General features: G+C 43.9%; 1 protein-coding gene across 5 annotated transcripts in view; it reads right to left on the minus strand.

Moving 5' to 3' along the window:
* Window positions 1–15,304, minus strand: part of ADAMTS12 (ADAM metallopeptidase with thrombospondin type 1 motif 12) — a 424,853-nt gene that overhangs the window by 181,043 nt on the left and 228,506 nt on the right. For 4 of the 5 annotated variants that reach the window (XR_010840098.1, XM_059060818.2, XM_067030856.1 and 1 more), the window contains exons 4-5: window positions 7,721–7,917; window positions 6,904–6,987 (exon numbers count right to left, since the gene is read on the minus strand). Coding sequence is in view for 4 of the 5 variants with exons in the window: in XM_059060818.2 (XP_058916801.1) it covers window positions 6,904–6,987; window positions 7,721–7,917 (281 nt within the window). In the remaining variant the exon portion in view is untranslated. Of the gene's footprint in view, window positions 1–1,854; window positions 5,355–6,903; window positions 6,988–7,720; window positions 7,918–15,304 lie in introns of those variants that run through there. The other variant, XM_067030858.1, reaches the window with a different exon arrangement.

Here is a 15,304-nt window from a genome sequence, read left to right on the forward strand (position 1 = left end):
CGTCATTATTCGAGCTTGTCAAAACAAACCCCCATCCAGGCAAATTTTTTTCGTATTTCCTTTGAAATCAAAAATAGATTTCCCTTTTTGTTCTTTCATCATTTTTTCTCACCTCATTTTCTCAAACAAGTCCCATTCACTTTCCACTTCCCCTTTCCTATTTATTTGAGTATGTGACCTGATTGGACAGGGAGGTGACCTAGAGGAAATCAGTGGTGGCTTGCAGAAAGTGTCCCAAATGGGAGAGAGAAGATGATTTTGCAAGAACATGGCTTTTATTATAAATTGTTCTCTTTGTAAGCTCTCTCTTTACAATGAAAAAAAAATCATGTATTGATTTCCTTGAGAATTTGCGATTCAACACACAATCTGATCATGCTCCGCTAGCCAGGCTTAGGTTCCTGGAAGAAAGAGAACAGGCAGAGAAGGGAAAAGCAGTAAAGAGGAATAACTCATCTGATGATCAAAGGAAGAGATACTTGATTTTTTAAAAAATTAATTAATTTATTTTTGGCTGCACTGTGCCTTTGTGGCTGCGCGTGGGCTTTCTCTAGTTGCAGCGAGTGGGGGCTACTCTTCATCGCGGTGTGCGGGCTTCTCACTGTGGTGGCTTCTCTTGTTGTGGAGCACAGGCTCTAGGTGCACGGGCTTCAGTAGTTGTGGCGCTCAAGCTTAGTTGCTCCGCGGCATGTGGGATTCTCCCGGACCAGGGCTCGAACCCGTGTCCCCTGCATTGGCAGGAGGATTCTTAACCACTGCACCACCAGGGAAGCCCGAGATACTTGATTTTTTTAAAAAGTGATGAATGTACGAATTCATTTACCATATTTTTGACATTTATATTGAAAAAGCAGCAGTTCTATAGGTTATAACAGACCCACAAATCACCCTGGGGGCAGGGAAGTCACCAGCCTGAATTGGCAGAGTTGACAGGATTTTAACTGCAGAGGCTCACAGAAGTGAACCCAACACTAAATCACTCTGAGACCAAGAGGGAAATTCTCTGTGAAAAGTCATCTCCCTCCCATCTGTCAGCCCTACTACTGCTCCTTCAGGCCAGCCTGACACCCGCAGGCTCCACCCCTCAATGACACAGCGACCTGGGGTCCATCTGGCTGGCGTCATCCCAACTCGCTCCCATCCCAGTTTTGTCTCCATCCTGTTCTTAAAAGAAGTCTCCAACTTCTTATGATTCTAATCTTCTCCTTTAGGTTTTTTGCTTTCTGTCAAGGACTCTGGTACAGTTTCCTCATCTGTGAAATGAGTATTATAGTCACAAGTCTCCAGCGCTGTTGTGGGATCTGATGATGGTGACAATGTTAAGAATAAGGATGATACTGACAAGTAACACTGATGGAGTGGTTTCTACGAGCCAGATACGAGGCTGACTATTACGTGAACGAACACGTTTGATTCTCATAGCAACCCTAGGAAGTAAACATTTACCACATGAAGAAATGGAGACACAGATAAGTAACCTACCAAAGTTTACATGACTAGAAAGAGGGGGGACCGAATATAAACCTGTGCTCACTACAATGTTAACTGCTCACAAGAGGAGGAGGGAAGGCAGCAATCCTATCCGTAACCCCCGCCCAGAAGTAGAGCAGGGAGGTCACTGAATGAGTTGGTCTACAGTGGAAAGGGCTAAAGGTTAAGTTTGTGTCCGAGTCCTTGAGGGAGAACGGAAGTTCAAAGGATAGGATTAGGGTCATAAAGTGGAAATGAGAATTTGATTTAGGGCTGGATGGAGGCAGGATAGGACAGAGAGCAAGCTGGCTCATCTCTGAAGCCACTCTGTTTGGACCCTGATGTCTTTTTTTTTTTTTTAATTTTTAAAAACTTTTTTATTATGGAAAATTTCAAACATATACAAAAGTGAAAGGAGTAGTGTAAAAAATCCCCACGGATCCATCAGTCAGCTTCAAGAATTATCAACACATGGCCAATCTCATCTCACCATGATGTCTTAATATGCTAGGCAAATCTTTCCAGCTCATGGTTTTGTGTACCTGAGTTTCCACTGGCCCAGAATATGACCCTCTATTCTTTGAGACGTCTCCAGGATGCTCCACAATTAGTATTGCGTCAGACTCATTTATTCTCAAAATGTGATGAAATTCCACAGTGGTTTTTTACATGGCAGTAACTGACATAGAGAAACTGTATTTTATGTATGTAGGTTAATCACCAAGTCTCTGGAACCCACCACAGAAAATGAAGTCCAAAATGGTGTTAGCTGTCAGGTATGACTTTGAATAAGAAAGATGAGAGCCATAGAAAGTCACTGATGGAAGAGACCTACACCTCAGTGTTCCCCACCTCACGTCACTTCCCACAGAGCCCCAGAGCCATCTCTCTAAGGCCTTTCTCTCCATTTCATCTCTCAGTGTTGAATCATCCAGAGACTCCCACAGGATTAGATCCAAACCCCCTTAGAGGGCCACAGGCTTGTGAGAACTTGGCCACTTATCTTCACCCACTGACTGCTGGCCTCACTCATTCACTCTTTCTCTTATCTGTTATATACCAGTAAGGCTAAGTGGCAAAGCGACACCAGAGCCAACCTCTGCCAGACCCCGTCTTACACACTAACGGGGGAAAGTGTGTCAGGCAAACAGATGTAAAGTTACAACTCGGATATGTGCTATGAAGGAGAAATGCAGTATTGTGGGAGTATATAATAAAATATTACTGGGCATGGACATCAGGGAAGGCTTCCCCAGCCAAGAGACACTTGAGCTGAGAGCTGAAGGATGAAGGTGTTAATTAAGTGAAGTCAGAAAGGAAGACAGTCCAGGCAACAACAAGACCAGGAGCAGGAGAAAGCACGATAAGTAGAAGACTATCACTCTACCTCAAGAGCAAGGAGGGCGCAGTAAGTGATTAGAGAGGGCATCAGAAAAACACTGGTTTGCTTTAAACCAGGGATGGGCTTTGGAAAAGGGTGTCAGGAGGGTAGAGATAATCAGATTACCATTTTGAGACCATCCTGGCTGCAATGAGAAAACAAGATCGAAAGGAATCCAAGCAGACCAGAAAGCACATACAACTATAGCCCAGGAAAGAGACAATTGTATCCTGAATTCAAGCGATATAAATGAGACAGTCAGAGAAAACTGTCAGTACATGATGATGGGCTGGATACGGGGTGGAGGCGGGGAGAAGGAGGTGTCATGGATGCCTTCTGGGTCTTTGGCTCCTACAACAGGAAGGATGTTGATGTCACGCACAGAGACAGGTAACACTGGAACAAGACCAGGTGTGAACGGAGGTGGGCAGGTTTCGATCGGCTGTTTTCTCTCCTGCCTCCGACAAAATCTCATTGTTTCCTCTTTTCACAGCAAGGTTTCTGAGCCTCCCATTTTGTGGTTCATGATCAGTGATGTGTTCACAGCCCCTCACAGATAAAGTGCTAGTTTAAGCACTGAGGCTATTGTCCCTATTTCTAGGTTCCCCTACCTGGGATGTCCTTCCTCACTGGTTAATTTCTTCTCGTCCTCTAAAACCCAGAATAGACATCTGAGTATCCTTCCTTATCCCAGGTACTCTTTTCCTTTTCTTTGTATTCATGACAATCTTAATTTGAAATTTTCTATTCTGTGCCTTTGTGCAGGAGATAATAAGCTCCTCAGAATCAGGAATATGACTCTGATTCATATTTGTACCCTCATCAGCTAGCACAGCATGTGACACAGTTGACGTACCACAACTTGCTTCTCATTTACAGATGAAGAAAAAAGGAGGGATGGAGCAAGGATGTGACTTTCTCAGAGTTACCTACGGGATGATGACAGAGTCAGAACTCGAACTCAGGTCTCCTTGCTCAAGAGCAGTCACCTCCCAATACCTCACACTGTACTTTCTGCCTGTGGCTGCTACCCTGATGTAAGTTAAGGGCTGGAATCACTGCTGTTTGCTGTTGATGGGGCTGCTCATTAGTCCAAGATATGAAGAATAGCTAGAGCCATGATCTGGGAATCTAGAAAATGAGAATTGTGAATTGCAACTCTCTAATGAGCTGGCAATTCTGTTGTCAAATTATGAACCTTGTACCACTTAGAGATTCTATAAAAGTTTGAATGAGGACAATATTTGGCAAATGGGAGAAAGGAAGCCATGGCTTTTTTGCAGCAAATCATTTGTGTCTCATTGCACTTGCAAAATGAGGAAGGGAAGAAGAAAAACAATGTAACTGTGATGGGGTCAGAGAGGTAATGGCCAATCAAGTTCTTTCAAAGGATTCCACTGGAAGCCAGACTTTGGTGGCATTGTTTCCTGGGAATGAAGAGTTAGAGTTAAAAGGGGCTCAATCCACAGAAGCCATATGTTGAGCTCCTACTAGTGCTGCTGTTAAAACTGCAGAGGGTAAAGGTTTTTCCTTCGCACACCCAGAAGAACCTTCCTTTTCCCCCCCTGTAGCTAAGCGTGCATATAAGCTAGACCATTATACAGTAGTGAAAATTTGTCCTCCAAGGTATCCAGGTATAATTTTCAAAAAGTTAAAAACATAATTCTCATACAGATATATAGTGAGCACATGTTCAAGATATATTTAACTCACTCATAAGGAGACAGGCAAGATGGCAAAGGCAGGTTCATGGTTCAAAGGCAGGTACATGAAACTGATGCAACTGTAGTCAGTTAAAAAAAAAGAATGCTGGACTAACACTGCTACATTAGATACAAAATTATATAATATTCCACAGACCAATAAAACCATAATCTTTGGAATTATCTTCTTGCTGGACACAAATCGTTTCCGTCTCTATTGTCCAAAACCCATTTGTACTCTATCAGTTTCCTGCATGTTAACACCTAACTTTACCACATCTAGACCCTAATCAATCATGAATAATAATCAAACAAAGTTACATTCCCACAGAGTGAGATAGGTCATGTTACACACTGAAAGGACACATAGTTTTTGTTTTGCCTGGTTTCTAAGTTTGGGGTAAATTTTCTTAACAAAAGGTTTACAGGAAGAGAAATAATATATCCAAATAACATATCCATCTGGTATTCCAAGATACCCAAAGTATATCTTGAGTGACTAAGGGAAATAGGGGTGGTAGAGGGGAGAAGAAAGAAGGATCAGGCTCCAGAGATCATTGTTTTAAAATCTTCTGCCTGGAGGCTTCTACTCAGAAAACAATCAACCCTGCCTTGGGCATTTTGACCTCAGATCTCTTGCTGATGAAGATTTGAAAGATGACCTTCACATATCTCAGCTGCTGGCCAAGTGCTATAGATTGCAAAGTCATTTCATCAGGTTGGCTGGTTCAGTCATTCATTAAATTTTACTTCAGCCATTTATTTATTCATTCATTCATGGCCAGGCACTGCGTTCAGTGCTGGAGACAAAGCCAAGGATAAAGGGACATAGTTACTGCTCTCATGGAATTTACATTCTGATGGTGGCTGAGATAAACAAGAAAAGAGTAAACAAATACACTGACTGTTAATGAATTGCAAGAGTGGTATCAATAAAGGAAGTAAATCACTTTCTGTGATGGAGAACAGTTAAGTGGGACCAGCTTTGGGTAGGCTGGTCATTGAGACCTCTCTGAAGAGGCAGCATTTCAACAGAGGCCTGAGAGATGAGAAGGTGCCAGCCAAGAGCAGAGCCAGGGCAGGGGTGCTTCAGGCACTGGGAGCCTCAAGTGCATAGGCCGTGAGGCTGATGGGGGCCTTGCGTGTTCTGGAACCTATCTGAAGTCCAGTGCAGGCGGTGGCGGGGGTGGGGGCGGGCAGGGGAGGGCAGAGTCGGGAGATGTGGGGTAAGCGAGGCAGAGAGTGACACAAGGAAAAAATGGAAAGGTGGATGGAAGCTAGACCATGAATGTCTCTGCAGGACGCAGCAAGAAATGCTGAATTTGTTCTAAAAACAACATAAATCCATTAAGTAGTTTTGCTCAGTGGAGCAACTCAATTTGTATTTAAAATTGCCACTCTAACTGCTATGCAGAGATTGGATTAGGGTGCTGGGGGTGTCAGGAAAGGCTTAAAATAGGAAGAGCATTTGGGATCTCACTGTGGTAGTCTAGGCTGGATAGGATAAAAGCCATAAACCAACACAATGACTGTGGACATGATGAACAGTGGGTGATTTTGAGATGCACTTTGAAGGTAGCAGCACGGTGGGCCTTGCTGTGGAACGTGGAAGATAAGAAAGGAGGGAAGCAAGAGTGACCCCCAGCCTTATGTAACAGTGCACAATAGCACCGTTTACTGAGATGGGTAAGATGGAGCGTAGGGGAAGGGTGGAAGGCAGGGCTGAGGTGATTCGGGCAGGGAGGAATCGAGAATTCCACTTCGGACTAAGTTTCCAAGTTCAAGTGCATTAGAACACATCCAGGTTGAGACGTCAGATAAGCAACTGGATGTAAGTCTGGAGCTCAAGTAGGAGGTCTGGGCTTGAGGTATCAATTGAGTCTCAGCACACACGTGCTCTCTAAGTCCCTGAGAAGAGATGGAATCCCCACGTAAACGTGCGGAGAGACAAGTGGGCCCAGATCCAAGAGACATGTATTAATATGCAAGAGGTAAATAAACGGTATAACAGGTTCAGTATTTCCATGTCTCTCCTAACTTTTATTGAAATCACCCAGCCATGACATGATTTAGTCTGTTTCCACTGTGGAACATTCTTAGTCACTGTTGTCAATCTGATTTGTGAGTTACTAGATACAAAGACTGTCAGATGATTTCAAGTATGTATATCTTGGGAACGTTCTCTATCTCCCACTTGACATCACTGAATTCCCAAGAAAATAACACAGATGGGCTTCCAAACATCTTTCTGGTACCCTCTTTCTTGTCCATCCACAGCTATTTTGAAGGAAGCATGTAGGGAGTGGTGAGGGTCCAGGTCACAGGACCGGTGGGAGAACTATTCCTTACCTCTTCTTCTTCAAGTAGAATGAGCCGGACCACAACGATGTGAACTGCATTGCCAATGCTTGGGTTATGGAACAACCCGGTGACCTAGAGTCAGAAACGGAAAACCGTCAGCCTCACATGAACAGAGAACAGATAAATGCTGGAGGAGGGGAAAAAACAGAACTGTAATGTACTTGAAATAATTCCTTATCTTACAGACCAGGAATTCTTGGTGGAGTGCAAAGATGAGTGAGATACGGCCATGTGGGAAAGCAGGAAGCATTACAAGGCAAAACGGAAGCTTCAAATTAGGGGTCCTTAACTTTATTCCAATTCTAGCTCCAACTACCTTGAAGAAATCACGTTCTAGTTCTTTGCCTCAGTTTCCTCATTTGTGAACTTATATAAATCAGTGAGGAAAAAATCATACTAAAGTGATTGAGTCACTTGATAAGTAACTAGTAGAAAATGTACATGATAAATAAGTTTTCCTAGGATACATGTTTTTAAGAGAAAGAATAATTTGTCCTTAATTATCTAGGCATGTAATATATTTATAAATATAAATACAAATACAAATATACACACATATATATATGAAAAGAACCAGGGAATTCCCTGGCAGTTCAGTGGTTAGGACTCTGCACTTTCAGAGCCAAGGGCCCACTTCAATCCCTGGTCAGGGCACTAAGATCCTGCAAGCTGTGCAGCAAAACAAACAAACAAAAAACAAATAAAAAAAATAAAGGGATCAAAAGAAGGTCTCTTATTTTGGGGATGGAGCATCTCTAGTGGTATCTATTCACCAGCTGCCCCGTCCCCACGTGGTCTGACATACCATGTTCATGATGGTGAGGATATAGGACTCCACATTCTCGCTCCCATGGTACTCAATCATCTTCGTGTCGGCCACCACCAGTGTCTCCACCCACCTCTCCTTGCTGATGGAACGCCGAGAGAGGCTTCTGCCTGGCAACTTGCTCCTCGCCCACTTCTCTCGCTGTAGCTCTTGCTTCTGGGAGGTGCCAAGACTGTCTAAACATTAACCAGAAGATAGGGGGTTCATTCTCCATCTCTCTCACGTAGTACTCACTGATGTTTATAAAGATGCAAGGCTGTACGTTTAAGTTATGTTTAATAGTGCGTGAATACAACACTCTTATCTATTTGACCGGAATGGAAGAAGAGATCAGTTTAAATAAATATGACCAAGATAAGTGAAATTAGAATATGACAGGGAGGTTCAAATGTACTGCTCTGAAATAATTACTACCTGTTTCATTAAATAGGTCCCTCACTAAAAAGATATTATAATCAAGAATGGGAACTTTCTTCTCCTTCTGCGGCTCCTCCTCCTCTAAATTATTCAGGGCTTACTGAACGCAAGGCAGGGTACTAGGCTTTAAAATGCTAAGTTGCAGGACTTCCCTGATGGTCCAGTGGTTAGGACTCCGCACCCCCAGTGCAGGGGGCCTGGGTTCCATCCCTGGTCAGGGAACTAGATCCTGCATGTTGCAACTAAAGATCCTGCATGCGGCAACGAAGATCCCGCGTGCCTCAACTAAGACCCAGTGCAGCCAAATAAATAAATAAATAAATATATTTTAAATGTCAAGTTGTTTATCCTCATGAACATCTGAGGTGCATACTGCTATCTGCATCTTGCAAATGAGGAAAGGGATGCTTAAAGTGGCTGGTTAAATAACTCACCAAAGTCACACAGCCCATAACATCCGTGGAAGATCCAGGATTTGCTATGCCCTAAAATCATGCATTTTCGTATACACCACACTGTCTCCCACAGAGTAAATATGCATAAAACTGCAGAAATGTAAGCTGGAAAAGCTGCATGTGGTTCAGGATATCCTACTTCACGAAGGTATTTTTAAAAAGCTGGAAAAGATCTAGCGAAGGACAGTAAAGCTCTCAAGGTGACTCATAGGTTTAAGTATGGAAAAGACAATATATGAGGATCATAGTCTGGAAGGCAAAAGCCAGAAGAGGCTATAGAATCATGAAGAGAATTAGAATCATTCTCAAACTCCCAGAAGTTTGAGAAGCACCTCCTTGAAACCTGAAAGAGGTCTACTTAAAACCAAAACAAGAATAAAGTGCTACTTCACACATTGGGAAGGTTAACCCAGGCGGTGGTCAAGTCTAAAAGGTTTCAATGGGCTCAGAATGGTTTAGGGAGTTGACAAAAGATCAATTTACCAAAAGAGTAGATAAGGGAAGGAGCCTGGGCTGATGGAGAAGCAGAGTCTCAGTCTTTGAAGATTTCTATCAGGAAGACAGCCACACACCTGCTACCTACTCTCATGGGCACCCTGGACCGCTGGCCGGGGCAGAACAGGAGAGAAGAACAGCAGAGCTCACACCCCCTTCCTCCTCTCTGGTGATGGCCACCCAGCCTCTGCTTGAACACTTCCGGTGCTGGGGGCACGCACCAACTCACAGTTCTCTCCTGCACTGAGCTGGAACCTCCTCCCTGGCATTTCCACTTGTGAGTCTGGTCCTGTTCTTCTAGAACCACACCTCCTCCTGAGGCCCTGCCTCAGACATGGAATAGAGACAACTAAAAGCATATCCTCTCCTCTCCCCACAGGGCTCTCTGGATTGTACAGCTCATTACACCGGTTTGCTATGTAACCCATCCTGGTTCCTCAGTTTTGCTTTCTATGTGAAGTTAGAACACACTACACTGAGTAATATTTACAAAAGAAATGACACATGACCATAGGGCTAAATAGATTCAAATTCTATGATTGTGAGTTTTCCTTGAAAATAATAAAGCTGGACTTTGATATGAGACTTTTGAAAAATAATTCAGGATTGCAGAAACCTTAGGGGGAAGTGCTGTGAAGACTTACAAATGGGGAGACAGTTAACCCCTCATCTGTGGTAGAACAACTTTCTATCTTCCTTCTCCACTTACTTTGCATGGAGAAGTATGACTTCCCTAAGGTCTCTCCAGAGAGTTGACTGATGGTTTCTAACTCTGCACCCTTACTGACCTCCTGTCTCTCACCCTTTCATCTCTTTCTGAAGCTCATGGGAACATTTTCAAACTACAACCTGTTTCCAAATCTTTCTGCACAAGCCAGGGAACCAGCCACCCTGAGCCCAGGTGGGGTCTGTGCTTCTGGGAGGGGTGTCAGCAGACTGGGACAAGTAGAGGAACCTTACCAACATGGGTGAGGTGCAATCTCCTTCTCTCGGTCTCCCGTCCTTGACGTGCAGGGACGGGTCTCCTCCAAGGTGCAAGGATGCTCAGTGCTCTCCACAAGCTCACCCACCCGGGCAACCCAGTGCTCTCACAAAGCCTTTGGTCACATGGTCCCCTCCTCTCCCTTGGCTCCACAGGCTCTGCACCCCTCCCCTGGGCGCTGGCCCCCTCGTAGAGCCCTCAGCTCACTACAGTTGGCAGACACTGTGCCATATGCAGCCCTTTCATTAAAGAGGACCCTGTGCTCCAGGCTGCAGCCTCGGATCCCTGGCTGGCTGTGGTTCCCCGCTCCCACCTCCTCAGGCCCAAATGTGTCTACGGTCAGGACTGGCAGGAGGCCGGCACAGGTAAGACACTGGTAGCATAAGGGCGATTTCTCTGCTTCTCCCAGTCCTTTCTTTCTTTTCTCACTTCTCCTTCTCTACTCTCCCTCCTCTACCTTTTATCTCCTTGATATTAAGAAACAGAGTTTAAAGCCCATCAGGTTATCTTCATTTTTCCAGCAAATAGGTGAGTCACTCAGTAAATGGTCTTGCAGGACGAAACATGGAAATGAGAGACGGGGTCTGGTAAAGACATATATAAAAAGTTTTCAACAAGACCTACACCAACCAAGCACGTGCTAAAGGCCAGATCCTGTGCTAAGCACTCTATACACAATGCTTCATTCATTGTGCCAGCCAATCCATCTGATAAGCTCTAATATTATCACTATAGTACAGATGAGGAAACCAAAGCTCAAAGAGGTTAAGTAATTTTCCCAGAGTCACGAAGTACACAACAGAGCCTAGATCCAGCCAAGTCTTTCTGATGACAGCAAAAATAAACATTTATGGACCAGGCTCTATGGGCAAGCCCTACTCTACCTTCCTAGGAATAGAGGCAAAGAAATAAGTGACATGATCTTTGCACTTATGTGACAGTCAATCTAATTGTGGGTAAGATAACAAGAACATATGAAAATGTCATGATCGGGTTTCAAATAATTCCCAAGGAGAGAGATATCAGTTCTATTACAGATAGTGCCAGAAGTGGTGGGATTTGAATTGGGCCCTGTTGGGACTGAGTTGGGAGACAGGACTGTACATATCTAGGCTGACTTTGCTGAGTCCTGAGGAAGTCATCCCAGACTTGGCTAAGAAATTTTATAAACTACAAGAAGTCAGCCCTACACATTTATCTTCAAGGCCTGATGACAAAGCCAGACGGTTCTTCAGGGGCAGGTGAGGTGCCAACAATTCTGGGAAGCTCCTATCTCCCCCCACCCCCCACCCCCACCCCACTGCCCCTCAAACACACACACACATATTATCTTAGTTCAGACTGCCTCAACGAAATACCATCAACAGAAATTTACTTTCTCATGGTCCTGGAAGCTGGAAGATCAGGATGTCAGCATGGTCAGGCTCTGGTGAGACCTCTTTTCCTGGCTTGCAGACACCTACCTTCCCATTGTGTACATGTGGAGAGAGAGAGGGATCTCTTTTTCATCCTCTTCTCATATGGCCACCAATCCAATTGGATTAGGACCCCACCCTTATGATTTCATTTAACCTTAGTTTCCCCCTAAAAGCCCTATGTTCAAATACAGTCACACTGGGGGTTAGAGCTTCAACATGGGAAATTCAGCAGCAGGACACTGTCCATTCCATACCACACACACTCTGTTTAGAGATCCCTCTTCTGGGCTGGGATAGCTTCTGAGCACTTTGTACCCTGCTGTGATATCCTGCTGCTTGGGGAATGTCCAGTGAGGCTTTAAGTACCTAAAGGGCCAGAGCTCCATTAGCTTTGTATCCAGTGCCTAATATTGTGCTTGGCAAACAGTGACACCCAATAAATGCTTGATGCATGGGTGAAGGAAAAACTAAAGATGAATTGGAACAGATTTATGAATCACAAATAAAGAAGAACTGCAAGAGTTGTTTACTTTTCTCCCTGAGAGGACTGCTTCAGTTAGAGGATTCACCACACTGAGATTGGGAAGTGTTTGTTTTAAGGGAAGAAATCTAGCCAAGTGGGCAGTGTAAGTACAGATGATTTCCTGTCCTGACACAGGACTGACTTCCCTAAACCAGAAGCTAAGGAAGAGCAGGGATGTGTCCAGGGTCCACTGAGATGTCCAGAACACCCTGCACAGTAGCACAGCAGAGGCCCTGAAGATCCCTGGGAAATACAAATAATTCAGCTTTTTTTTTTTTTTTTTTCTCCTTTCCCAAATGCTTTAGGCAGCTCTTCTCAAAGCTCGCTCTCATTTAGAGGTTTCTCAGGTAGCAGAGCCTTTAACTACCGCCTCTCTTAGATTCAGGATCACCTTCAGACAGGAACACACCAAGCCTTGAGGAAGTTGCCTGGAGGCAGCTTGAGTATTACCAGGTAGCAGGGAAAGTGAACACAGAGCAGAAGACTCTGGAAATTATAGTTTCCTGTACTTTCAAGGGTGCCTTTTTAGCATGCTGGTAGCTTCTAGAAGCTACCTCTTCTGCTTAGGGAATTGCTCCAGGCTGTGTATTCTACCCCAACTCAACTCTTCCCTCATCTGGATTCTCTTCTGCTGCCTCATATGCAGAGCTCCCATGGGGAAGGAGGATTTCTGACTAGCTTAGAACTGTTTACCATTAATTGGAAATCGGCCATGAACTGTACCGACTGCCAGGTTTGAGATCGAGTTTCCCCCAAGAAGATCCTCTCAAGTAATTCTGTGCCAGGCAACACTATAGCTTCCAGATAAGTGAGACCTAGTACCCTTGTTCCCACCTTCCTGCCACCAGCATGAGTGAGTTTCCTGGAACAAAACTCAGCAAGAACACAAACACTAATGGCCACCTCTGACGGAGTGCCTATCAAGAGCCAGGCCTATGATGAACATTTTTTCACATCTGACATTTATTACAGTCACCCTTCTGTATCCACAGGGAATTGGTTCCAGGAGCTCCTGCTGATGCCAATATCCATGAATATTCAAGTCATTTATATACAAATGACATCATATTTGCATATAACCTATGCACATTCTCCTGTATACTTTAAATCATCTCTAGATTACTTGTAATACCTAATATAATGTAAGTGCTATGTAAATAGTTATAAATACAATAACATGCTATGCAAATAGTTGCCAGTGAGCAACAAATCCAAATTTTGCTTTCTGGAATTTTCTGGATTTTTTTTTTCTGGAGTATTTTCCATCCAAGGATGGCTGAATCTGTGGTTGGCTGAACCTTCAATATGGAGGGCCAACTGTATTTAATTCTCAACAAGTTTTGAGGTAAGTCTTATTATTGTCATTTTTAAGTGAGAAAAATGAGATTCGAAGAGGTTGTATTTATTCAAATTTGTTCAAAGTCTCATAGCCACTAAGTAGCAGGTGAGCATTTTAGGTGAGTCAGTCTGAATCTTATTTAGATTGGTGGCATAGAGATGGGGGTGGAATTCCAAGGTGTCACTTGCCTGGAAAAGGGAAGAAGAATGTCTTAAGTCTGACAGGGCCTAGACACCTTGTCCAGGCCCACTGTTGACTCACTCCCTATGGGCCTGGACTGAACCACTTCTGCACTGAGCCACTTGCAAGTCCCATGACCATGGACAAATGTTCTCATCACCGCTCCCCCCCAACTCCACCCCAATGTAATGAGGAAAATGAACTGAACTCCTACTTTAAAATTTTATTTCACTTATGGAACCCTTTCTTCAAACAAAGATTATGCAAAAAGCAAAGAAAAGAAAGTGGCTCTGATCACTAGGTTGTGGCATATGACCCTGAGGGGGATTCCACATAACACAACTTTAAGCCACCAGATACCACCATCTCTCAGGGACCTGTCAGCTCTGGTGTTGTCAGAGTTGAGCCAACACACCTTTCCATTGCCCATGCACAACTGTCAGCTGTTGGCTGCCATCACATACTTGCAACCAGATCCCCTTCTTGGCAGAACACTGTGGCTTTTCCCAACAGAGCTGAAGGTCAATGCTGGAGTCATGTCCTTTAGCAATGATGGCTGATCTGCCAGATGTGTTCATTTCTTCAGGCTGGCTTTGGATAAACATAAAATGCCTCAGCTTTTGCACAGCAAAGGAAACCATAAACAAGACGAAAAGACAACCCTCAGAATGGGAGAAAATATTTGAAAATGAAGTAACTGACAAAGTATTAATCTCCCAAATTTACAAGCAGCTCATGTACCTCAGTAAAAAAAAAAAAAAAAAAAAACAACCCAATCCAAAAATGGGCAGAAGACCTAAATAGACATTTCTCCAAAGAAGATATACAGATTGCCAACAAATACATGAAAGAAAGTTGAACATCATTAATCATTAGAGAAATGCAAGTCAAAACTACAATAAGATATCATCTCACACCGGTCAGAATGGCCATCATCAAAAACCCTAGAAACAATAAATGCTGGAGAGGGTGTGGAGAAAAGGGAACACTCTTGCACTGTTGATGGGAAGGTAAATTGATACAGCCACTATGGAGAACAGTATGGAGGTTCCTTAAAAAAATAAAAACAGAGGGCTTCCCTGGTGGCGCAGTGGTTGAGAATCCTCCTGCCGATGCAGGAGACACGGGTTCGTGCCCTGGTCCGGGAAGATCCCACATGCCGCGGAGCAACTAAGCCCGTGAGCCATGGCCGCTGGGCCTGTGCGTCCGGAGCCTGTGCTCCGCAGCGGGAGAGGCCACAACAGTGAGAGGCCCGCATACCGCAAAAAAATTAAAAAAAATAAAAACAGAATTAACCATACGACACAGCAATCCCACCACTGGGCATATACCTTGAGAAGACTATACTTCAAAAAGAGTTATGTACCAAAATGTTCATTGCAGCTCTATTTACAATAGCCAGGAGATGGAAGCAACCTAAGTGTCTATCATCGGATGAATGGATAAAGAAGATGTGGCACATATATACAATGGAATATTACTCGCCATAAAAAGAAACGAAATTGAGTTATTTGTAGTGAAATGGATGGACCTAGAGTCTGTCATAGAGAGTGAAGTAAGTCAGAAAGAGAAAAACAAATACCATATTCTAACACATATGTATGGAATCTAAGAAAAAAAAATAAGGTCATGAAGAACCTAGGGATAAGACCAGAATAAAGACACAGCCTTACTAGAGAATGGACTTGAGGATATGGGGAGGGGGAACGGTAAGCTGTGACAAAGTGAGAGTGGCATGGACATATATACACTAC

This window comes from Kogia breviceps, chromosome 4 (assembly GCF_026419965.1).
Source record: "Kogia breviceps isolate mKogBre1 chromosome 4, mKogBre1 haplotype 1, whole genome shotgun sequence".
In the NCBI taxonomy this organism is placed as follows: Eukaryota; Metazoa; Chordata; class Mammalia; order Artiodactyla; family Physeteridae; genus Kogia; species Kogia breviceps.